This window comes from Pogoniulus pusillus, chromosome 27 (genome assembly GCF_015220805.1).
Source record: "Pogoniulus pusillus isolate bPogPus1 chromosome 27, bPogPus1.pri, whole genome shotgun sequence".
NCBI classification, from domain to species: Eukaryota; Metazoa; Chordata; class Aves; order Piciformes; family Lybiidae; genus Pogoniulus; species Pogoniulus pusillus.
Window position 1 is genome coordinate 4,904,958 of NC_087290.1, and position 26,843 is coordinate 4,931,800.

General features: G+C 45.0%; 1 protein-coding gene across 4 annotated transcripts in view; it reads right to left on the reverse strand.

The window, feature by feature from the left end:
* The window catches only part of AUTS2 (activator of transcription and developmental regulator AUTS2), an 839,198-nt gene that overhangs the window by 75,139 nt on the left and 737,216 nt on the right, over positions 1-26,843 (reverse strand). For all 4 annotated transcript variants that reach the window (XM_064166624.1, XM_064166623.1, XM_064166622.1 and 1 more), the window contains one exon: positions 5,894-5,942. In XM_064166624.1, the coding sequence (XP_064022694.1) occupies positions 5,894-5,942 (49 nt within the window). The remainder of the gene's footprint in view (positions 1-5,893; positions 5,943-26,843) is intronic.

The following is a 26,843-nucleotide window of genomic DNA, read 5'->3' on the forward strand; positions in this document are numbered from 1 at the left end:
ATTTTCAGTGAAAACAGCATTTTATTACAAGGCAGAGACTAACAGCAGGCCAGATATGGGAGGTCTGCAGGATGCTTCGTTTATGAAAACTCAAGCCTGACTGCAGCGTGGACTTCACCAACTGCAGGTAAGTCAAGCCAGGATATTTCTCATCAAAACACTCCTATCTCAGGAATTACTCAACCTTAGTTTGCATCGATTCTCAATGCTCAATGCTGTTCAGTCTTTTTTGGGAATATCAGATGCAGTATAACCCATAAAACAATTACTCTCTCCAGAACAGATACTGTTTCCTATTAGTGAATGTTGCTGGTTTGCTCACCAAGACTTCGCTAAAATCAGCAGTCTTAAATGAACTCAGGGGAACAGGATCACTGACTGACACCAAAGGGTACGTGAAACCTGTTCAGAAGGGGAAGGACATCCAGAGCAACACTTTAAACTGTCTCCCTCTGCTAGTGTGGTCAAGAAAAGCTTGTACCATGCCAGCTGGTTTACTGTTCTGTTTTAGATTACTGCCTTAAAAATTATCAATGAAGCCTTGGAAGGCTCCTGCTTTATAAGATCATTAAGTGTTAGGATTTAAGAATCTGGAAGGGTTTGAAAGGGGCTGATTTTGACTTTTACATTGAGTACATCACATTGTCCAGAGACCTATTCCTGCAGCTCCAGAGCAGCTATGCCCAGCACAGGCAACCCCAGCAGACTGCCATGTGCCAGTCAGAAAACCTATAGCACATAAAGAAGAGGGCACGGAAAGCATACAGATGGAGGGGAGTGGTTTGTGCTCAAAAGGTGCAGCCAAAGGGAAAGTTACGGAACAAATTCCTCACTCAGATAAAGCCTTTATGGCACAGAAAAAAATGCCTTTCTCTCTTGTGTACCAGAACAAAGGGACCATCTTAAGACATACATCGACTTTTTTGTCTGTCTGACTTGGAAGTTAGAGTGAAGTGAGGTTCTTCTAATCTAACTTGTGAGTGCAAGAAACTTGGCATCCTCAAACCAAGAGGCTCTTTCCAGTCTGAGCCCTCACTAATGAGACACTGAGCTTTCATATGGTCAATACAGACAAGCCATTTAAACCCACAAAACACAGGCCCAGAGATCCAAAGCCACCAGAGAAGTCTCCACAGGAAAGGAAAGGAGACACCATCACCAGGGTATGTCACTTTGGGAGAGTGAGCCACCATAGCAACCACAAGGAGAGAAATCTGCAGAACTGCTTGGGTAATTTAGCAGCCCCTGAGGTTTGCTGGCCAATGTGTGGGTTTCCTGCAGTGCTGAGATTGCTCCTGAGCCCTGACAGCAAGTTATGAAGAAGCATTTCAGTGGGGAGAAAAGAGGCAGGTAGCATGAAAGGACCAACACATGCAGACATCAGTCCCCCCAAAAACTTGAAAGCAACACTGAGAACATACACCCAGTGAGTGAGGATGTTGGGGAGATTCCTACAGACCCTTGTAAAGGAGGCAGACAGCAGCAGTCAGTGCTCTGGCACACCGACCATGTTACTACTACACATGTGCCATCTACAGAGCAGTGGATCCACTTACACTCAACACGAAACGCTGTGAGGATGGTTTACACGGAGAGAGCGAGAACTCTTCTCTACAGCCAAGGATCTCCTGTGAATGGGATCAGCAGAGAAGCATTTGCCAACTTCAGCTCCCTGCTTGTTTACAGAAACAGATGTTGCAGAGGATCCTCAAGAAATGATTCACCACAGGCAGAGGAAGGAGAAACAACAATACGCCTGTTTTTCCAGGGAAGGATATTGCTGTGGAACCACCTAAGAAGCCAGGGCTTGATCTGAGCGGTATTGCAGCCACCAGTGAGGAGCACTGACCCAGACGCCTTGATCTACCTCCAGCTGAGAGTATAAATATTTCCCCGACAGCTGGCGGTGCCAGGAAGCAGAAGGATTCATAAAGTTTACATGAACATCCTGTAAACAATTTGAACATAAAAAGCTGTAACAGCCCAATTGTGTTTCTGATCAAAGGCAAACTTCAATATACAGCACAAATGAAAACTTCATCACTTTGGGACTCGTTTCTCCCTCTGGGAAAAACTGTTTTCCAAGGGTATGGAGGAGGGAGTGAACATAAATGAAATACACAGCAGTAGTAGTAGGAGCTGCCTGCTTGACAGCTTCAGATGTGTCTAGTTAAATTATTAAGAGATAATGGAATTTAATTATGCTGGCAAGTCACGCTACAAAAAAATCACAAACAAAACCTGTACTTTGGCCAGGATTAATGGTGTTAAGGTCGGTGCTCTCAGAGAGCAAGGAGAAGTTCTGGTTTTTCAAAGACTATAGCCAGCAATCCCAAACTGGAATGCCCAGCCTGCAGGGAAGGAGGGAGGGCACAGTCTGGGCTGCAGGCGGATGATGCACTCCTCTTCCACACCTTCTCCACCTCATGGCAACAGTTCCTTTTTCAAGCATTACCCAAGGGCCCAGACCCTGGGGAGTTTTTAGGTGCTTACCTCCCAGCACAGCCATCTGAATTTCCACAGGAATCATTTCCCTAGATAATTCTAAGCATTACGAGGTGAAGTACTCCTGCCTAAGTGATGGAGCACAGGGCTCTGATTCATGACCTGGCACAACTCATTGCAGTGGCAGCTATAGTGATTCCTGCCCTGGGAGCCAAGCCGTGTCCCTCCCAAATTCCCCGCCTGGTTGCTGACAAGGTAAAGGGCTGGGAACTTCCAGGAGCTGTGGCAGCACACAGCAGACATGGATGCTCCACTGCTCTCTCCAAAGCAGCATCTCTCAGCCAGGACACGTATCCCAGCTCTGAGAGGACCAAGCATCCACAGGCCACCCCCTAAAACTCACAGAGCTTTTCTAGATTTAGGGATACACCTTCCCATTCAGCTCCAAGAGCAACTAACTCCTAAATGGAAACTGTGTAACTCCTAAACAAAGGCTGAGAACCTTCTCTTCAAGGGAGTTTACCACCTCTTCAAAGGAGGTTGGTGGAGAAGAATTAACTTGGCTCTAGATATTTTGATTATTATTATTTCTGAGGAAGGGACAGTTCCACATTACACATCTATACTAGTCCATCACACCTTAAACTTGACCTCATTGCCATCCTTGAAGTCCACAACTAAAAGACAGAAAGGGGACAAAACACACACACAAGACCTCGAATGTTTCCAGGATATCTACCTGCTTTGTAAATATTTCCTAATGTCAATCTGTTATTTCTGCTACCTCAGCTATAAATAATTGTGCAAAATGAAAGTGGCAAGGTGAAGAAAAAAAAAAAAAAATATATATATATATGTGAGACAGGCAGCTGCAGGACATCTGAAAGGAATGGCTGTGGACACAGAGGGATGCACACTTGTCAGTCTGCCGAGCCCTCCCAGCCTGCTCCGTCAGCCAGGAGCTTTGAAGGTTTCATCATGATTTACCCAATGCAAATCTGACCTTTCTTACGAGCGACTTTTATTGCTTTTGGCAAAAGCAGCCGTGGACAACACAGTGGGGGAAGAACTGGCTTGGAAGCAAACAGACTGAATTGCAGAGAGACAACTTGAACTTGGAATACATCAAACTGACAGCGCCTGGGCAGTCCTCAGCCGTCCCCAGGGCAGACACTTAGAGAAGGCAACAGCCTCCCAACCACCGACGGCCACAGCCAGAGCCCCTGCACCTGCCTGCAAGCAATTATTGACATTATCTCCAAACAAGCCATCTTTTGGGGAGGGTTTTTTCCCTGATATTTAGCAGTCTGAATCCTAATCCTTTTAACAAAACTGTTCCCTATGCTTTATTTATTTTTTGGGGGGCCCTCTTTCCCCTTAATCTCTTTCTCCCCATGGAAAAAAAGAAGAAGTAGAAAAAAATACCAGTCAGCCTAGTTTGGCCGCACCTGGATTTGCATTGATTCTTCCCTTGTCATTCATGTTACCAACAGGAATTAGCATATGGCTTTAAGGGGAAACTCAGGAGGAGAAAAGAAAGAGGCCATTTTGATGGAAATAAGGGGCAAAGGAATAATCTACCATCAACTAAAAAGCTTATTTGTGTACGGGTTTCCCAAGCAAAGCTTCCAAAAGCCCATGTTGATTTTAGGCTACACAAAGAAAGCTTAATCCTTCCAAGGGAACTAAATCACCAAAGAAAAAGTACCTCCCTGTCAAGCATGGGTATTCACAAGCAGAGAGATGCCATGAAGCAAACTTCATAAGTAAACAAAAATAAGAATGTGGGAAATGTGTTTGATTCAAACAAAGAAAAACAAAAAGGAAGAGGAAAAGAAGCCTCCTCTTCATCCATCAGTCACGGGGAGGAGAGCCCTCACCCTGGTTACAGGCCTTTGCCAGGAATGTGGATTCACCCCAGGCTCCTCCACAGCATGGCCCAATCCCAGCAAAGGGCTGCCCCAAACCTAAGGGTTTTTATAGTGAATTAGCAAAATACACACGCAGCTACATGGAGCTGAGGGGCCTTGGACCACGCCAAACACGCAGCTTTTCCCTTCTACTGCTCCATGCCACTCTCTGCTGATGGAAAGGCCAAGAGGGAGCCTGCAAATGCAATTAATCAGGTGGGATAAATAAGGTTGCCAAGTGAGATAACGGAGTTAGGCCACAGAAATAATCCAGATTGCACTTCCAAAGGATGCTAATACATGAAAAACAGGAATAAGGACCCGTAATGCAATTAAATGCAGGTGTAATTCAATAGGCAGCAAGACACTTCAGAGGCAAGGGTGTATCAGCATGGGGATCCCAAACATAACAGGGTCATGTACTGTCCCTAGTTAAACCACTACAGCTTTGTGGAATGAAACCACAGAAAAACACCGGAATGACCCACTGGAATAACAAACCCAAAGCGAGTCAGTAGTACACAGGGCAAACACTGAGCAAATCCACACCCGGTCCACAAAAAATACCTACATTTCAAACTAATCCAATCTGCCTCTTCTAATGCAAACTGACTCCAACCCAGCAAGATAAAACACTGTGAGCTTGCAGCTACTGGAACGCCCTTTTACTAAGCAGTTATCATGTGCTGCCATTAAAAAGTAGGACAGCGGGGCAAAACCAAAACACATTTTGAAGGCTTTAAATTATATTTCATTGGCAAGACTCATGCCTGCAGCTGCTCCCTTGACCCTCCTTGCAAAAAAACATGAAACAAAACAAACAAAAAAAAGAAATAAAAAATTAAAAAATAAAAATCCAGGGCTTACAGTCTTTCTAATAATGCTGCTTCAGGACAAGCTCTGCGCAGAAGCTCACTGGCAATGATTTAGGGTAAGTTTTCCCTTAATGTACTGTTATATCATTAGCCTCTCTCTCTTTGGATTGCTGTTTTGAAGAAATTAATGGGATACTGAATATTTAAATGTGGCCCTCTGTATCATTTATTAACTCTACAGAAAGCACACAGCACAGTAAGCCATGGTTTATGACTATTATCCCGTGAATACTAAACGTTGGCTGGTTATTACTGTCAGCAGTGCAAATTGGCTATTCATAATTCCACGTCTATCATGGAGCTGATGAGTAACAATCAAGTTAAAACATTTTGAAAACTCTTACAGTTATTTAAATGAGCTCAAATTAAAGCCATTTGTAAAATAAACTATTCCCTAATATTGTTATTTAAATTAATTCTGACCTGGCAGGCAATGCATTATTTAAAGCCTATATTTTATATTAAGCAAAGCAATTACCAAGCATACAGAACACGTCTGAAACCAAGAGAAACATAAAAAGCACTAACAAGCTGATTGCAACATTTCTGGAAGACGACTTACATTTCATCTCCCATTGAAACTGCGATGAAAAGAACCGTGGAGGGGAGGGAGAAAGGAAAAGAAAACAGCAAACATGTTTGTGATGTGAATCGCAGCCTTACCTTTATTTGTAACAGCGTTGAACAGTTTTTCAGAGCTGGCATCAGATGCCTGAAAGACCAATAAAAAGAAAAGAAAAGAAGTTACGTTTGCTGCAAGTGACAGATTTCAAGAGGCATGGCAGTGTATTCACACACACATGCATGGATATTTTAGAGAAACAAATCAGGTGACAAAACCAGGAGGGCTGCTGGAAGCTGCAGCCTCCCCAGAAGATGTCCATGAGGTGGTGCTGTTTGGCTGTGCTTCGCCGCCCTGCACTGCAGATATTTATTCGGAATGCTTCTGTTTAATAAAGAAATATTTTTATTATTATTATTATTATTCTACCTATTGGCTGTAACGAAACTCTATTTTTGCACCGTAATTATGCAGTGCATTCTGACATTGATTTTTGCAGCGGCTCTGAAGCTGAAGGAATTCGCAGAACTACAGATTTTTTTGCCTTCAAATTTCAAGTATTTTTTGGAAGACCCTTCCTGTGGCAGTCATTGGATTTTTACCATCTCTAAAGGAGAGCTGAGAACCTGGGTCAGTACCTTTATAAATTGCCCTTCATAAAGTCTCTGAAAAATAAAAGAGTGTGTGGGCATTTGCTCTCAGTATGTATTGCACCCAAGACTTGCCTTCATCAGAACAACTGATTCTTTACACCGTGTTCTGCATAAACTAAAACCCCATTTTATTTTTCAACAAGCCAGACTCAGCCGTGGGAGGATTTCCCTCCAAATACTGTGTTAGTACCTCACCCACCACTGCTGTTTGTACACAAGTTAATCGTCCTACCCATTATTAAAAAGCCTTCCTGAAGTTTCACACACAGACGTTGAGCTCTCCCTTTCATAAACTAATGGCAAGAAACCAGACAGAGAATGTCTGGACTGCAATGTTCATTTTACACAACCTGAGCCCCAAAGCATTAAGTTTATGCAGCTGTATGCTGTCCACACAGAGACATAATACACACAGAGCCCTCTAAAGCTCAAACTTCCACCACCTACACATTCCCAAAATCAGAGAGCTGTTCAATTTTGAATTGGATCTTGGACCCAACCCCGCAAAGAGAGGCTCTGCTGTTTGAGTATACATTGAAATAAATACGCTCAGTCACCAAATACTGCAAACAGGCAGAAAAGGCAGCCAGCCCTTGAGAAAGGTTTTAGTCTTCTCCTAGAAACTGTTTTCTTGTTGGATTCAAGAAAAAATAAATAAAAATACTATTTGGAAAGCTGGGGATTTTTTTTTCCCCCTCTGTAAAAAGGAAATAATTTCTCTATTCAAAACCAGACAAAAAACATCAGGCAAGCAACATCTATTAGATACCTTGACTACACTAACAACTTGTGTGTAAAACTGACCAATAAATAAGTAGCTACTGCTCAGACTGTAGATCACAGTCTAGTAATACACTGAAATAATTTGTTTGCCCTCAAGTTAACAACATGCAGGATTTCTATGATTAATTATTAAAAATAGCTTCATTCTTTATCAGACTTCTTGACAGGTTTTACTAGCTTAGTGTTGGCTTATTTAAAAGCTGAAGTGGTGTATTTCTTCTCGATTAAATACCCTGTAAACACTGCATTTATTACCCAATGATGGATTTATTATTCAGTGATGACTTTCTCTAAATTCACGAAAATATGTGAGTAATGCACAAATTGGAGAGATCAAGAAGGCCACGAACTTTAAAGAGCAGTCCAATATTAGTCCAATAAATTAAGCAATGTTCAGTGCTTTCCTAACCTTGCCCATCAGCCTGCTCTGATTAAAACTAGTAACCTTTTCCAGTGAATATAATACCTTGATGTCTTTTCAAATGTGCTTTCTCTCAGAAGTCCAAACTCTCTGAAACATTCTTTCTCTTTCCAAAGAAAATCCAGCATTAAACCCCAAAGTTGTTACACTTTCTTTCAGCTTCTACTTTTATTTTACTGCTTCAGAACAAAACAGTGCAGGAAACTTTCCTATTTGCTTTATGTTTCCACGAAAGAAGAAAAACGTGTGGGGTTTTACATTATTGTTAGGAAGTTTGCTCTGATGCCAAGTGTAGCTCTGTTTAAGCTGTGGTTTTTCAGGTGAAATCTCGTCGAGTACTGTCATATAAACCAGTCAGAAACATTGTTGTCAAATCTAGAAGTGCCACTTCTCGGACATAACATGGTGCACAATACGCTCTGCTTGAGAGTGTGATCGAATTGGGAGATGGTTATCAGCACAATGTGCACCCAATAAAAGGGGGCGATTTTACAAAGAGAAAGCTTGTCTAAAAGTAAATCTCACTTTGCATTACTGACCACACAGTACTGAACGGAAGAGCAACTTGAAAACCCCCATTACTTGGTTTAACAGAAAAAAAAAACCCAGCCCAAAGCCATCTTACTGGCTTGAACGGGGAGACAGGAGCGCTGCTCGCTCATTAGTTTAAAAATTGGGTTTAAATATGGAAGAGCAATTAGGGTAACGTACAAGTGACAGGGTGGTGAACACAATCCCTGCCAGCAGATAAGGCACTGTAACAGCTGCCACAGAACTGTTCTTTCCCGCAGTTCGGAGGGCACGTCTTGCAACAACAATAAAGGAACAAAAGGCCAAATTCATTCGGAAAAAAGCCCCAACCACTCAGCACCAATGCAGCAGGACAAAATACTGTGCCTTTGCTGTGCTGACCTAAAATCTCCTCCGTGCTGACAGGAATCCGTGCGGACAACAAAGTGCACCCGTTCCCTACCATGGGTGCTTTAGGGCAGCGTGGTCAAACCTTGGTGTTTAAGCAACGGAGAGGAGCTTGGCTATCTCTTCTACACCGAACAAGTAAAACTCTCCAATTCCCCTCTACTCCGACCATTTCCAGGTCTTCCCTGAGCAGCTGAAGGAAAGGCACTATCCGTTGGCAATGTTACATTGTGGGAAACCTCACAGATCCAGTACACGGTGACTATCCGGGGCGATTTATGCCCTGCTAGCCCTGTCTCAAGTCCCCCTCACCCAGCTTCCTGCGCAGGCAGCACGGAAAACAGAGCTGGAGTCGATTCTGAACAGTTCCCTCCCTTCCTTGCACTTTGGCTGCTTATAAATCTCCTTGTTACGGAGCGCAGCTTAATCCCTTTCAACACGAAACGAGACAAGTCAGCAACCCCCGGACGAGGAAGAAAGAAGAAAAGGAAAAGAAAAAAATAAGCTGAAGAGCCTTTTCCCCTCACCAAGGCACGCACTGTCACTCCAGTGGAGGTACGACCGAAATATTTCCTGTCCAGACAGCGCGGCTTGACTCATTCCTGGCACGGCCCTCGCCGCACCACTTGCACCGGCCCCAGCCGCCGCGCACCTGCCTGCGCCGCGCGGAGCGGCCGCGACACTCCGCGGAGCCGCCACCACCGCCCCGCTTCCACCTCCCTGCGCCGTCCCGTCCCGGGGTGCCCAGGCGGAGGCGGCCGCTGCCCTCCGCGTTCCCCCGAACCGAGCTGTGCTGAGCCGAGCCGGCCCCCGCGCCCCCCCTGCCCAGCCCCGCGGGGCGAAGCCAAGCGGCGTTACCTGCTCGCAGGGGGCTAAGCGCGGCTGCCAGCGCGGGGCTCATGGCGGTGCGGGAGGTGCGTGCGTGTGCGGCAGCGCCAGGAAACTCCGATCCAGCGCGGCTCTCAAAGTCCCGCAGCCAAACCCCAACTAATCCTTCGGGGGACAACTCCGAGGGCCCGGCGCGCAGCCCGCCCGGCGGACATCCTTCCTGGGCAGCCGAACCCCCCCCTCCCCTCTCCCCGCAAGATGGTTCCCTGGGAGGAGAGAGAAAGAGAGAGGGGTGTGCGTGTGTGTGCGGGCGGGCGTGGGGAGAGCGGCGGCCGCGGAAAGCTAATAAAGCAGCAGCAGGACAAAGAAAACCATGTGCGGCGGCAGCGGCGAGCCGAGAGCAGCGGCTCCGCGGCGGCAACTCCGGGTCCCGGGGCGGTGTAGCCCCTCCTGCCACGCACCTCCCTCCGCAGGGTCCAGCTGCAGCCGGCAGCGCGTCCCTTCCTTCGGGCGCCTTTGGATTATTTTTTTTCTTCTGCTTTTTAGGATTTTTTTTGAGGGGGTGATTGTTTTGTTTGTTTTAAAAAGTCATGCCCGTCCTCTCCCGAGACAAAGCGGGCTCCCGTCGGGGCACCGTCTCTCCCGCCGTCCAGGGGGCTCGCTGCGGCCGCGCTCAGGTGAATTCCATCAGGGAGAGGGCAGCGGCCCAGCCCCAGTTCCTCCAGACCCGCTCCAAACAAGCCTGTAATCCCCGGGGGGGCGGCTCCGTTCCGAACCGCTCCGCGCTGCTCCGCCCGGCCCGGCTGCGGGCTGCCGGCCGGACCCCTCGCCGCCGCCCGGGCGCTCCACTCCGCACTGCGCGACGCTCCAAGAGCCGCTTCCCACCCGCCCGCCGCCAGCTCCTCCCTCTCCCCTCCCGCCCCGCCCCGCTCCGCCGGTGTCCCCGCGGCGGGGGCGGCCCGGCCCGCGGAGGGAGGGAGGAACGTCCGCGGCAGGCGCGTTCCCCGCACCGCAGCTCGGCCAAACTATCGGTGCCACTCTAAGGGGGATGCCGCAGCCACCGCTCCTGGGCTGCGCGCGGTGGAAGGGACCCATTGGCGGCCGCGGTCCCGGACAGCCACCCCTGCCCCGGAGATCTCGACACAGGGACATCACTCGCTAAAGTTCCGCGGGAGAAAACACGATCGAAAAGATCCTAATGCCTTTTTTTTTTTTTTTTTTTTAAAGTGGAAATGTAATTTTTTAACTGTAAAAAAATATGTCCCTAACTGCAGCGGGGGTGGCCTGCGTGAGGACACCCAGCTGATCTCAAAGTTGCTGTCACCTCCCGGGGACACTCTGAGGATGTGCAGGTGGGGGCTGGTCAACCTGCAAAGCTTCACTGCTCCCAGCACCAGGCGGGCATTGGATCCCTTAGTCACTGCAGAGCTGTCTCCAGCGCCTCACACCATTAGCAATAGCCACCGCAGAAGGTACCTCATTATAGAAATGATCATTCACTGAGGCATGGCAGTCAGAGCCAAATGATGTCTCCTATAAACCAAGCTGCTGTGAGGATGAGGTAGTTATGCTCCTTGGCATGGTATTCCCTTACCACAAGATGTTTCCTGGGAAATGGATAGCTGCTAAGATAGGTCATACATGGGCTCATGAGGCCTTGCTCAAGGGGTGTTTTCAAGGTTTCAATCCAATACTGGGCTAAGAGGGATAAAGGAATTAAGCACCAGTGCTCTCCACTTGGATTTGAGCTAAATCCTCAGGAAAAGGGTTGACAAACCCTTTTCACCTCAACACCAGAGCTTGGCCTGGAGAAGGTGACTCTCCTAAGAGAAAGAGGGGAACAACCTCCCCCTACAGAAATCAAAAGCAGAGCAATGGCTCTGAGTGTGTGGTTGGCCTCACCTGAGCCAGGTGAAGTGTTGCACATCCAAAATCCAAGGGGATCTTGAAAAGACATGTTCACATCCCAGCCCAGCTCTGAGTTCACCTTGGGGACAGGGTGTACACGATGTGAGATGAAGGACTGCCCTTGTTGCAGCTGCTGGGCACCACCAAAATGGACACGTGGCTCTCAGATGTCCCCAGGCAGCAGCACTGCAGTGACCTGGGCACAGCCAGACAGCAGCCACTGCAGTGGCTTCAAAGGCCCTACCCACAGCAAACACTACAGCATGAGCCTGCACAAACAGAAGTGCTATTCTTAAGGAAAATCTCCTAAAATGACCTTCCTACCAATTACCCATGTAGAACTAGAGGATTTTATGTAAATATTTATCATTCATCCCTCCTTCCATCACTGCACGGTCATTTTAAGAACAGTTTTCCTCCTCAGCATTACATTGTGGCTTTTCCAAAACTCTTATCTGAGGTACAGTTGCACTGCCTGCCATGATTTCCACTGGGACAACCACCCGGGAAGATGCACACCAGAAACGACAGTGATAAGCAGGAGACAAACGCACCCACAACAGCTCCAAACTCAGTTGCTGGCTGCAAATGCCCCAGGGCTTTCGCTTCGTGTCTGATCAGGAGTAGGGGCTCTGCTTAAACGGTGACAAACTACCCCCATCAGAAGACCGAAAAAAATAGTGGTCAGATCATGGCTATAGCAATGGAAACAAGAGCTCTTCAGAGCTGTCTATTTTAGCCCTAGATTCCTACAAGATAACTGAGCATGGACTTCGGCTGTTAACATTTCACAGGTTGCTGCATCTCCTAATACATCTCTATGCCAAAGATAACCCTCTGCCATCAGAGGGGTGATTTCCACCTCCTCCTCTAGAAACCTAACAGAGATGGTTTCACATCCAGTTTCTAGAACGAGTGGTGGACAGAGGTCAAATGCCATAGCAGTTGATTGTTTCAGGAGAGGAAACAGATGGCTTGAGTGCAGTTTGAAGTCTCCAGCAAAAATAAATGAATAAAGGCATTAAACCAACTGAGTGCTCTCTGCACAATGTCCAGAGGAGTCAGGGATGGCAGGGATGGTGAGACTGCACCTGGACGAGGAACTAGGTGCGCAATACTGAGGTGTGGCAGCTCAGATATTCTGTGAGTGCTTTGGTCAAGACTTTCCACATCTTGACATAGTAAGAACTGGTCTAATTAAAGCCTAGGCTCCTCACAAGACTCTAATTTGATAAATTTAGCTGGGATTAAATGGCAGGCTTGTCTGTACTGGATTTTTCCAACATTAACCACATGCCACACCTGAAATTTCAGCGTACACAAAATCAGAAATGCGTTTACCTACTCATCTCCCTAGGGCTGTTAAGGTTTATTGGCAGGGCTGTGGGTCTCATTATGTTCATTATTTGTGCCTTAGAGATAAGTAGAGGACCTCTGTTTTCCTGCTAGAACACTGTACATGCTCTACATGCATTTCACAATTCTGAATGAGAAGTTCAGAGTTTAGGAATTCACCTAAAGCCAAATTAAATCAAAGGAAAAAAAAACACCAACCACCACCACCACCTCTTAATGATTTCAGTCACCTTTGGATCAAGCTTCTCCCTCTCTTGACAGCAGTTCTCCCTACGTTTTAGGTTATGCCTGAATAGGTTCTTGAAACCTTCTGTCTCTTATCTCTGTGGGACCTTGCCAGATTATTTTTTTCATCTGTCTGTAGTCTCTGTCAGCACCGACATTTGTTTCTGCCACAACAACAGCCAAATGAAGTGCACTGAACTTGGATCAGAAGTGATTTCAAGATCTTTCAGTCTCCAAAAGAGGATTTCAGATCCAACTATGTTATAAAAATGACCTAAAGCTGCTTAGATGGCAGGCAAAGAAACAGACATTTGCTTCCAAGTCCTAGAGTAATTCCAAAGAAGAATTACCCATCTCTGGCACGAGGAGCAAATGAATATTGAAATTACAGCAGATTATATTGGATTAAATTATTTATGGCAAACCTCATCTCACCTGGAAGGTTCTGCAGCTTTTTCCTGGCAACAAGAAAATGGGATATTCCAGCTCTTTGGTATTCTGTGCGAGACTGGAAACATTTCTGTTTCCATTAAGTTGCTAACCCTTCCAGAAGACACGCTGGTGTCTGAGGTCGGAGTGTGATTATGATGCCTTATAAACTTCTCCATAATGCTTTGAGAACATTCACAATTTTATCCATTACTGGACAGGAGATGCAGGTTCTTTTCCCCAGGAAAAAGAATTTATGGAGCTATCAGCGGAGTTTTATGACTTTGAACAGCAAGCCACAGCACAACGGCCCAGCCAGAAAGTGCTTTAATGCCTGAAAGAGGCTCAAGAAAAGGACCTGTTCTTGAGAGTGACCTAACCACAACAAAACCAACGCCGGTTGATGCCATAAAAAGGTAGCAACAGATGCCAGGAGAAGTAAAGTGTGGCAAGGGTGAAGTTTGCCAGGAGGCTGGACCCTGCAGTGCTGTGCAAGCCTGGCATCAGCCCTGAGGGCTCCTGGCAGCAGATGAAAGCAATGCTTTCTCCATGGCTCTTCCAGCAGAGGCAGAGCACCCATGTGCATTCTGCTGAGGGAAAAAGGTGACAGAAAGAAGCAAATGCACCTTTAGGAAGGGAGAGAGCAGAATCATAGAATCAACCAGGTTGGAAGAGCATCCAGTTCAACCTATCCCCCAGCCCTATCCAGTCAACCAGACCATGGCACTAAGTGCCTCATCCAGGCTTTTCTTGAACACCTTCAGGGACAGTGACTCCACCACCTCCCTGGGCAGCCCATTCCAATGCCAATCACTCTCTCTGGGAAGAACTTCCTCCTAACATCCAGCCTAGAACTGCCCTGGCACAACTTGAGACTGTGTCCCCTTCTTCTGTTGTTGGTTGTCTGGGAGAAGAGACCAATCCCCACCTGGCTACAGCCTCCCTTCAGGTAGTTGTAGACAGCAACGAGCTCTGCCCTGAACCTCCTTTTCTCCAGGCTAAACAACCCCAGTTCCATTTTGGCCTCTCCTCATAGGGTTTGTGTTCCAGGCCCCTCCCCAGCCTTGCTGCCCTTCTCTGGACAACTTCCAGCACCTCAACATCTCTCTTGAATTGAGGGGCCCAGAACTGGACACAGCACTCAAGGTGTGTCCTGACCAGTGCTGAGTACAGGGGAAGAAGAACCTCCCTCATCCTACTGGCCACACTGTCCTTAGCACCAAGGAGCATTCCGTGTAGGTAAAGCTTTTCCTTTGACAAAGCAGAAAACTTCTGCCAGAGTGTATTAATGACAGTGCAACTTTTGTAGTATTTTTTATTTTTCTGCAGCATTTGCAAAACTAAACCACTTTGTAATCCCTTCTTTTATGCAGAACAGATTGCAGTTTTAAGCAGAGGCCCATAAACTGCAGGTTCAAAGAAACCTGAAACTGAATTAGCATAAAAGCTGGAATTCTCATTTAGAGGAACAGCAAGGCAACTGCTCTGCAGGCAGGTTTATGATTTTTGGTTTCAAGTGGAAACAAAGATAAAAAGTGGGGCTCAGGGAACAATAGGGCTGCTCCCTTTTCCCTGTCCTTATGGTCTAGATCCTGTCAAATACAAAGTGGTCTCTGCTGTTTCTGAGGACAGAATTTCACCTGGTTTTACACACCTGGAAGAGGTTTGATAATTTTCTGAAGAGAAATCTTCACTATTCCACAATTGTGAAGCCATTTCTGCCCCAAGGTTCTCCACACAGTGTGAAGTCTTTGAGGTGAACACCACCATCATCTTTCCTTCCCTCTGCCAGCCATGAAGAGCAAGAATCCCCAAGGAGACTCCAGGCTATGTTTCAATGAGAAAATACAGGAATTTTATCTCCTCTTCTGTATTACCTTCCTGTGATTGCAATTGTGAGTTACTAAATATGTGATGGAACATGGATTGCCTGGATTTAGCTCTTAGAGGCCTTGCTGGGCTGCTGAGATGCTACCTACATTACAGTCCTATCTGGAACCTTTGTAATATCACTAAGAGGAGGAAATATAAATTGTTCCCCACCCACTAGCACTCCTGTGAGTACACTTCATAAATGCACCACTTTGAGGCCATGGCCATTATCTTTCTCTAATTTCTGCCTGCTAGCAAGTTCTGCAACTGAAGAAGTATTTCAAATTAATTTGTCTGTCAATATCTGGGTACTGAATCAACTAATAAGAGAGAAATATTTTTCATTCTCTTCTTCTCAGTCACAGAAGAGACTTTCTTATCACTGAATAAAGCATCCATTATTGCATGCTGTAATCCCATTCTGTCTTTCAGGTCATTTTTAGCCCTGAAAATGCTGAATCAGTGCCATAACCCAATCAAGTAATTTCTTTCATTTTCTAACATTCAAGCAAAATAATGAAAATCACATCTCATTTGACGGGGAGAATATACGACAGAAATCTCTTCTCCCAAGGATAATGTGAAGAGAGGTAAGCCAAAGTAAAGCACTAGTGCAAAACCACAGAGCTAATGTAGGGGTCTCTTCTGCTGAAGAGATAAACTCCATTTTTGACTGTCACCTCACATTTAGACAGTACATTATGAGCAATAAATCTTCACGTTTTGCCAGCTTCTAAACCGTGCAGAGACATTAACTTGGCAAAAGAATGACCATTACTTTGACGAATGAAACATTCACCTAAAATATTCATGTGCAGTATGATAATACCCAATTGATAACCCCCCTCAAAAAGAAGCCTCTGCCCCTGCTGCAGATATTTAAATAACTGAGAGAAACCAAATCACATACATAAGAGGAGTTATTATGGCACTGTTAGAAGAACCAATAAATGAAGGGGAAAAAAAAAAAAAAAAGAAGCTTGATAAATATTTTCCATAACAAAACACAATTGGTTTCAGTGGGATACAGCTCTGTTTCTCATTAGTTATCCTTCACTTGTCAGACAAGTTCCATATTTCACAGAAACCCGCTGAGTATTCTTTCTAGTTTGCTGGAGAAAGTGGCTATACATTTAGCACGTTCCCTTTATGCTGTGTGTTTTCACAGGTCTTTCTTTAAAACACACTCCATGCTTTTTGCTTCTTTCCCTCAGGATAGTGGGTTTCGACATCCAAGAAGAGTTTAAAAGCAGGTAACAAGTCATCACTTTTGAAGCTGCAGAGCAACTGAAGAGGTGCAATAGCCCCAGCAGCCATTATCAGTGCCTGCCAGGGTGCCACGGTATCAAGTTATATGATAAAGCACTCAGCTGACACCAGAAAAATAATCATTCTCTCTCTCCTGCACCACCCCCTTTTTCACAAGGAGGCTTTTTACACTCATTAAATGCAACCTTATCTCTGAAAGACTGCAATCCTCAGCAAATGACAAGTGTGCCTAATCTCATTTTCTGACAAGCGATTCTGACAGCACCTTCCTTTTGATTCCTAAGACACGTAGCTAGACATATATTAATCTGTCAGTCATCGCCCCTAGGAAGGATGGAAAAAAAGGAGAGACAGAGATGAACATTTGTGAACGTGAAAGGAACAAGGCAAGAAGGACTAAGGGTCCTTTTCTGGCTATTTTAAGCAATGCAACTGTGTTTCTTCACTCCTCCCACCCCAGTGTGGCACCCAAGCCACTCTGCAGCAGATCTGCAGACCTCTGTGTCTATAAAGGTGGACACATGCACTTAAGGTATGAGTGTGGCCCAGCAGCTATGGACTACCAGTCAGATGTGGATATATTTTGCAGTTTTCCCTGGTGTGGAAGGCAGTTGGACTCTCATTTCACTTCTCTACGCCTCCATTTTCAGCGTGGGATATAAAAGCATCACATAAAATCCAAGTGTTATTGCCACCATGGTGCACATTTTAGTTACAGACATGGGACTTCCCAGTACTGGTACTATGAAATGTTGAGCCCTGATTCCAAATTCACAGATTATGAATTGTTCTGCAATAACACTTTTTAAGTGTCAAGAAATGCTTTGCTGTTTCAGTCACCATAAGCTCCACTTGGCTTTGGTACTCAGCCTGGCTGGAACGCGTTAGCAGGTACAGGCAAAGACAGGTTTGATAAAAGCATCAAGATTGAAAGCATCAAATTGTTGTCAGGTCTCAACCATTCTGTACTAACACTCAAAAGTGTTGTAAAATGAACGTGTTTAGTATGACATGGTAGCCTGGCAAGGCACAAACTGGAGAGGTTTAACAAGAATAAATCAAGTTGCATTTTGAGGCTACAGCGAGGGAGGATTTCCAAGAACTCCCAGCTATAATGTGAGATGATGTATTTAAAAACTGAGAATGCTATGGGCCCTGACAGCAAGTGGTAAACCATAGAATTGTTTTTCTTGGAAAAGATCTATAAGATCATCAAGTTCAACCACTGACCTAACACCACCATGGCCATTAAACCACATCCTAGAGTGCCATGTCTACACATATATTAAGCACCTCCAGGGATGGTGACTCCATCACCTCCCTGGGCAGCCTGGTTGCAATGCCTGATGACCCTTGCAGATTTGTCAGTCATTGAGTGTGCAAAACACAGGAACTTTATGGATGATGTACGATATACATTGATGAGCACAGAAATGCGTGGTGGGAGGAGGTAGGCTGGTAGGTAGCTACAAAGCTGCAAAGGGGTGTAAACTAAGTGAGATTCTGCAAATGGGATCCAGAGGAGGAAAGACAATTAAATGAGGTGGGAGGCAGTGTTCTTTATCTACACAGATCTATTAGTTATGTTCCTCATAAACATGCCTTCTCCCTCTTAGCATGTGAGTCATATTAATATTCCTACCCACCGAATGTTAAATTAGAGTAAATTATACAGATTCACCATCTGACATCTGCTCATTGACCAGTTTGCACTTGCAGAGAGCTTCCCCAGCTGGCAGCACATCTCTCTGCCTGGGGACATCCCAAGCACCACAGCTTGACTGGGTTTGGTACCCTCAGCTAAGAGCCGCTCATCCCTCCTCTTCCTTCCGCTGTATAATATTAAAGTACAAAAGAAACTTTATTGTTCGTAATTGGAGAAGGAAAAAAAAAACAACATCAAATCAAATGAAAGATAAGTACAAAGGAGCTCAAATGCAATGCTTTAAAGCAATGCCATTTTGTAGTAATACAGTCATTAAGTACTCGTTTGATGGTGCAAAAAGTAGGCCAAGATCTTTGCTAATACATTTTATTAATCAATACCTGCGCTAGAAGATGGGAACAATTAAAGTTTTCCTCCTCACTCAGACAACACAGCACAAAGCTTGTGATCTACTTAAGGAGCCCGCCACTCAATGGCAAGATGAAAAGACTTCTTTAGCTTTACTTAAGAGCTGAAATGATGTTAATACTTCAAGTGTTTAGGATCTGCTGCTCAGAAAGACAGCAAATTATCAGTGGAAGGAAAGCTGCCTGCAGTCGCCCAGTCCCCTTCCTCACATTTCCACGCTGATGTCATCATAACTGGAAACCTCACAGACACATTCTGGAGTTCATTGAGCCTGAAAATAACACTGGAGATATTTCCTTTGCAGAACACTTGAATAAGGAAGCCTAGCAGAGATGCACATCCAGCACTGATGTGCCTTATAAGGACAAATGCAAACCTGACACTTGCATGGCTTGCATTTATCACAGTATCACACAGTATCACCAAGGTTGGAAGAGACCTCACAGATCATCAAGTCCAACCCTTTACCACAGAGCTCAAGGCCAGACCATGGCACCAAGTGCCACGTCCAATCCTGCCTTGAACAGCTCCAGGGACGGCGACTCCACCACCTCCCCGGGCAGCCCATTCCAGTGTCCAATGACTCTCTCAGTGAAGAACTTTCTCCTCACCTCGAGCCTAAATTTCCCCTGGTGTAGCTTGAGGCTGTGTTGGCAATCTTATTTAAAAAGGATTTTTGTAGTTGCTTCAAAGCTTCAGGATGTAGAAAAGGAGGTACAGACAGCAAAATCTCCTCCTGTGGGCAAAAAACAGTGGGGAGAAACTGGGAAGCTCACTGTGCAGACCTCTGACTTGAGGAAGGAGGCACTTCTCACATCACAGTAAGTGTCACTGATATGGGTATCAAATAAGACAAACCTGCCTAAAATCTGCTCAAAACACAACTGTCCTTAGGAGACTCCAGCTCTATCCCTAAAACAGGGGCTACCATGACTCAAGGGATAATATTCATCCCTTTCCTGTCTCTTGGATCTCCAAAAATGCATCTTGGCCATCATTTTGATGAGCCTTGGGCAACCAGTGTTGGCACATCTCACCTGAACTGACTCACTTAGCTCTTTTGGCTCCAGAAAACACTTTGATAGAGGTCTCATGGCAAGAGGTACAGCACAACTCTGTGGAAGTAGACACTGCTTGCAATGCAACAGGCAGGACAATGAACCAGAGACAAAGACCACGGCTATTTCCCACTTTTCAAGAGAGAAAATTCAAACAAGATAAATATAGATAGCTCTAAAAACTGACCAAGGCTTAGTTTCATCTAATATTTGATCCTGCAGTGAGTCTAGAACCTCATAAGCTTGCTGCTGTGAGGTCCATCACATACATACAAGCTGAGCTTGAGCATGAGATAAAACATGGACACAATGTTGTGTTTCAATGGTTTTCACATGATCATTAGTAGGAATATAAAAGCAAATGACCATGTAAATTATTATCATGAGAACTAATAGAGCTAATTTTGCAGTCAAAAGAGAAAATTTCTCCTTGGTCATCATTCTGGGAACTCTGGGGATCGATTCATGTCATAGAGCTGACCTCTTATTGTAAATTTGCTGTCTAGTTTCACTCAGCACTAAGCCTAGCAGGCACCTTGCTGATTCTAACCCACTTGTCAAAATTATACGAGAGCCTCACTAATACTTTCTTCAATACTCCCAGTTTTCCTGTGAGTCTTCACCAGGAGTTGCACAAGTCTGGGCTCAAATCACCGTGGAAGGTCAGGACAGTCACAACAAAAAGGTCAACCACTAACTACGCAGAAGGATTCTGCTCTAGTCCAGCCTCCATCCACATATCCAAATCTCCCAAAAAGTCCTCATCTAAAGTCCTCTGAAAACAAAATCCTTCTAACATAAGAAACAATTTTGCCTGGCTCTCAAAATGCCACTTTTCTTTCATTTAAGAGTCTAACAAAACCTAACTTCTTTGTCTCTCAAGCTCCCTTGATCTCCTTTACTTTTAGCTGTCACATAAAGTCAATTGGCTGCACCTCTCTGCTTGATAAAGACATGCCAAATGCTCTGATGTTTCTTTAACGAGGAGGTAGATAAGACATAGTCCAACAAGGTACTGAACACTTTGACCCTAAGCTAGCAAGGCACTTAAATATCTGCTTAACTTTAGGCAAAACAAGAAGTCCTTCTGACACTAATGGGGCTGTTCTGGCATTCAGACTTAAACACCATTTTATACATTTCACTGGATTAGGACCAGAGCCTTTGAAAGGTTGAACCACAGTTACTGACAGTAAAAAATAAAGCTAGAAATACACAGCTAACCTCATGAGTGCCAGGGCCAAGGGATTTCCAGATCCGTTCCACTAAGTCTCTCTATCATTAATTGTGTCACTTGTGTTGTGTGTCACTTGGTGTGCATTGTGAGCGTGAGCGGGAGCAGGAGGTTCATTTTCTGCTGTAATGTCTCCAAAATGGGATAGAACATATAAAGGTAAAGGCTTAGTATCTGCTTCCAAACAAATATTCCAATTTATAAGAAGAAAGGGATAAAACCAAAATAGGACAAATAAAAATTCATGATAGGAAGGCCACAGAGTGGAAGGCAAAAGAGTAAAATTGATACCAAAGCCAAGCTATTGTTCCTGAGATTCAGTTAATTAGTTGATCTCTATCCAGTCTGGATTATTCCAGGTATTACTGCAGGAGGTGAGTTTTCAGAATCTAATGTAATACATCAGAGTCATGATAAAACTTTAACCTGTTTCATAGAATCATAGGATCAAGCAGGTTGGAAGACACCTCCAAGCTCATCCAGTCCAACCTAGTACCCAGCCCTAGCCAATCAATCAGACCATGGCACTAAGTGCCTCATACAGGCTTTTTTTGAACACCTCCAAGGACAGCAACTCCACCACCTCCCTGGGCAGCCCATTCAAATGGTGAATCACTCTGTGAAGAACTTCCTCCTAACATCCAGCTTAGATGTCCCCCAGAACAACTTGAGACTGTGTCTCCGTGTTCTGTTGCTGCTTCCCTAGCAGAAGAGACCAACCCCACCTGCCTACAGTCTCCCTTCAGGTAGCTGTGGACAGCAATGAGGTCACCCCTGAGCTGCCTCTTCTCCTAGCTAATAATACAGCTGCATGTCCTACTCCACACATACACCTCTAAGAAAGGCTGCCAGATCTTATCACAGTTAAGTTATTAATCTGTTTGTTCCTATTTCTTTTCCTCTTTTTTACCCTCTTTTTTAGTAATTTCCTTTTTTTTTTCCCCAAAGAGGAACTGATTTAATGTAGGCAAAAAGCTGCAGCACATCAAAACGTGAATGGAAAAATGGGTGAGGAGATAATGTTTGTTTAACTGGGATGGAAGAGTTACTTTAGACATATTTTACATCGTTTAAAAAGCACTGAGCACTATTTTATGCCTCTACCTGAGGAATAAAAGTCACAGTTATGAGTCCAGCTGAACATATTTCAATAGCAAAGTCAGATTGTAACAGATACATTAAAAAAAATCCTTTAAAGGAGTAGCTTGAGCAGGGTTTTTTTTTTCATGAGTAAAACCACCAGCAATATAATTCTCAGCATTTCAGTGGAACATTTTGTTCATCTGTAAAATGCTACAGAAAACAGAGCATAAATCATTCCTGCTTAGCCCAGTGTCATCTCCATCCCAGCAAGCAGGAGGCGAGTGGCTGCCCTGGGGTTGTGCAGTGCATCACCGGCAAGGCTGGGGCTGAGATACCCTGCCCAGCGCTAAGGCCAGATTCTGGTGTCTCTGTGTGGCTGTTCCCACATCTTGGAGCATTTATGTGGCATGGATGATGCTTGGGGGTTAGGGCTACTTATTTAAGGAGTTTTAGCTGGCTTATAAATCGCTGCTGTGCAAACAACAAAAAGTAAGATGTTAATCATTACCAAGCTGAGCTTCTCTGTCTATATAATACTACACATCATATGATAATTAGGTCTTTCTACTTAGCAGTGTGTTGCAATGTTACAGCATGAGCCTCTTTGTGTCACACAGGACCTAGGCAGAGGAAAAGGCTATAAAAAGCTGTCTGAGCTGGGTTTATTTTCAGAGGCCTTCAGACCAAAAGCCTCATCTCTGCCTTGGACCTGGCAGGAAAGCTCGCCAGAAGTCACACAGGCTCCCTATTAAAATACTGTTAGCACATACGAGAGGTTTTGTCTTCTTTTTAGTTCAAACAGTCGTCTGGGAGAGACAAAGAAACAAAGTGCTTGGGTCAGTGGAAATTTCTGACAAAGACTTTTCTTCCTGGCACACACAGGGACAACCCCACCAACTGTGTCAGGCTTTTCCCCCTCCCGAGTGACAAGGCAAAGGTCCTGATTAAAGGCCCTCTGGGGGGGAACACAAAAGATGGCCCAGGACTTCAAAGTCAACACACTGCTGGATAGCAGGGAGGTCCCTTTTTTCCCCCTCTCTCCTTTTAACTTAAGCTCCTGCTAGCTGTGGAGGGGCTTCTAATTGCATTTCACAGGGGCTGAACAAAACGTAGTCTTGTCTTCCACACAGCAGTGACCCTGGAGGACACGGGATGCGATGTGAGGCTTCAGAGCAGGAACAAAAAGAAGTTTATCATGCTGGCAAGCTGCACAGAGGTAACAGTGAAGCTGGCTCGAGACTATTTGCACATTGCCACATTTCTAGACAGGAATAAACAGTGGCAAGCAACTGTAGAAGCGGCATGGCCAGCTCCCTCCTCACCAGCCTGACCATGGCACATCTTCAGATCGGCCCTGTGCAAGTGGGCCAGGGTTTGATCAGAGCCAGACACAATGGAAGGTGGTTGCCCTGATCAATGAAGTGAATATCTCCTTTGTGCTGCAGAGGAAGAACCTTTGCTCACTGACCCAGGTCTGAACACCAAGACTTTTTTTGTCAAATCGCTATCTTGATCAAATGACACCAGGATCACAGGATATTAGGGGTTGGAAGAGACTCAAGGAGATCATCAAGTCTAACCCCCCTGCCAGAGCAGGACCATACAATCTAGCACAGGTCACAGAGAAACATATCCAGACAGGCCTTGAAAGTCTCCAGGGAAGGAGACTCCACAACCTCTATGGGGAGCCTGTTCCAGGACTCTGTGACCCTTACAGTAAAGAAGTTCCCCTTTGTGTTGAGGTGGAACCTCAGGAGGATAAACTGAGCAGCTTAATCAATATTCTCCCAGTACCTCCAAGAATTACAGATCCTTTGAAAGAAGAGGTTTGTGTTGGAAGTACAGAAAAGTGGTTTTAGGGGATATGGAATAGGAAGAAAGTCTCAATCTAGCTGCAATTTAGGCAATACTGTGCACATGCAGACATGGGACATGATTTAAACCAAGCACAGAAGTACACTGGAATCCAGCAGAGTCAGCACTTGGCCATCTTACCTTCCATTTTTAATGACAAAAAAAGTCTGCATTAGTATGCATGAACAAAACACTACCTCATCCAAGAATAAAACAAGACAATGAAGAACTATCCCTTTAACATTCGACAGTTTCCCTTTTCCGCTTCCCTAATGAGATTGGCTTTCTCATTCCTTTGCTTTTACATTCAAATTTCAATCTGCAACACATTTTCCACACTACAGGATGAAGCATATATCTATTTTCCCACATTGCACAACACCAGACCCAACACAATATACCAACATCCGGACAAGTAGAGTTTATCCTGCGTTCCCTTTGCTCATGCTAGACAATGAAACCCCACACTGCTGAGCCTCCAGCTCTCTCTGTGGATGCTCACAGAAGAGAATTAGGCCTAGAATGAGGTTAGTTAGTCACTGCTGATTCATCATGCATTTGAGATTTGGATTAAGGAACTATTCACCCCCAATTCCTTGAATATAGGCCCACGAATCTAACAGGAGTAGGGTTTTTTTGTTTACTAACTCACAATAGTGGAAAGCTTCACATTCACATCCATATTATAATAAATGCATTATAAATGAGTAAGTAGGAAACAGTAAGGAAATGATGTTTTACTTTTAAATGCTAATTATGGAGCCCTGGTGCAGTTAATGTGTAGGGTGTTCTGTCAATTTTTAATGTTTATGCCAAGTGTAGTCTTCAATTTAACATGAGCTTTTAATCCTTTGAGTACTAAATTGCCTTTTAATGCTTGCAGCACAACATTGTGTTTGCACAAAGTCAGAACTGAAAAATGAATTTACTACAAGATATGTGCATGTATGGAAGGGGGGAGGAAGTACAAAGGACAAGAATTTTTTTTAATGATGTTGTTGGAACTGTACAAGAGGAAGGAACTGCTTTCAGGATGTACCTGGCAATTGTTAGCAGTGGCGAAAGGCTGCTGTTGATTTAGTAGCTTCACTGAAGCATTTTCAGACAGAGCTCTTCTTCCAGGCTCTGACTATCCAAAAATTCATGGTTCACACCCACAACAGAAACTGAGAAAAATACAGCTGTGATGCTTTGGGTGTTACCTGCTCCCCCCACACTTAAGAAAATCACCCAGACTAGACTCAGCCACTGGAAATTTGAAGAATGAAGCTGTATTCACAGCTTAGCACAATATAGAAGCAGGTATTTACAATCTATACAGCTACAGACAGGAACACACAAGTTAAAAAGTAATACAGAAACACTACAGCCCTCCCAGAAACCAGTCTCCAGGAGGGGCTCTCAGCCATCCTTCTACCTTCCTCCCACCCCTCTACCTTACCCTAGACTTTGCCTTATGTTCAAGGTGAGTTTGAAGGGTCAGCCAGAGGGGATAGGAAGCAAAAGGATTAGTCACATAGACAGCAGGTTAGGTTAGAGAGAAGTTCATGCGGCCCTGGAACCCAGAAAAAGACTCTGTTATCTATGTTTGTGTTCTTGTTCTTATACATCTCATCAAGCCTATGAGTGAAGTAGACATCACCATTGTTTCCTTTTCACAGCCTATCATCTAATTCTTCTCATCAAAACATTCTAGCTAGCTTCAAACTAGCACAACTGTGAAAGGAGGTACCACAAAATGCTATCCCAATGTTCAATGTAGCACAAGTACCTATGAAGAGCTGGAGTTTTCCAACTGACAGTACTTTAAAGAAACAAACAATGGTGTTCTGGAAAACATAAATAATCATTTTCTATGTTGGCTGATTTGATTTTGCCTTTTCAGCTGGTCTATGATAATGGGCATGGAATAGTTGCCAGCTCTGAGCCCGCTGCAGTTAGCAACATGACCATAGCACAAAGCCCGTGGGGCTGAGGATGCTTTAACCCAGCCCAACACAACTGTTCTTTCCTAGCCTGCCCTTCAGTGAACCTGGGCACAGACTCAGAAAAATGGCTCGGGAGGCCACACTGGAGAAGGTACAACTCTGCAGTGACCAAGACAAGCATAAGCAGTCCTGCCGCTGTCTGGGTTTCTTTGCCAGGGGAGAGTGCCCTTGCTTGCTCCTGCAGCAGTGCTAGCCAGGATTTGGCCAACAGGACAAACCTTGATACAATCTCCTGCCATTGGTGCCTCTTACCTTCCTTGCTTGGCATGTGCAGGGATGCAGGGGAGCTAAGGCAGCCTGGGAGGCTAATCCCTATTTATCTCCTTGGTGAACAGAGTTTTTTAAATGGCACTGTTCACATGCTTAAACCTCCAAATTTGACTTTCCTTGACAGCAGCCATCTCAGGAATCCCAATGAGGGTTATTTTTGGCAGTCAAACCTTCACAGAATAAGCTTTGCTGCCGGTAAGGTTTTCAGCACACCAATACAATTCTGTAGATGAGTAAAACTGGGAACCTGAGGATTTTTGTACATCCAGATAATGTATCCTCAGCCTTACTCCCAGCTTAGACCCAGAGGCAAAAGCTAATCAATTAAAATCTCTTTCCTTTCTCTCTTCCCCCTCACCTCCACTACCCATAAGAATTTTAGGAGCTATTCCAGGTATTTGAAAACATTTTTCTTGCCTCCTCGCCATGGCAGCCCACGTGTGCTAGCCTGCCGTTTGCACTGGCCACTCCAGTGAAGTGGTTTTATGGGAGGAAGCTTCTGTTTGCTTTTCGGCCATCAGCCAGGCACAGGGATCGGCACTCAGAGAGATCCAGCAGTGCAAACAGGGTGAGTGGCTTTAGAATTAAACACAGCTTTTAAAAACCTGGCTGTAAAGGCAAAACTACGCCAGTTAAAGGTGGAGCCTGAGCTGACAAGTCCAATTGCCGCTGGCAGAGAGATAACCTTTAAACGTTACTTTTTAAAAGCTGCGGCAGAAATTAACGTGTGGGCCTTGTGCTAGGAGCACCTCTGCAGGTTTTCAGCACAGAAGAAGCTTTGCCACATAAACCCCACAAAATACTTTGCACGAAGCAGATGTACAACTG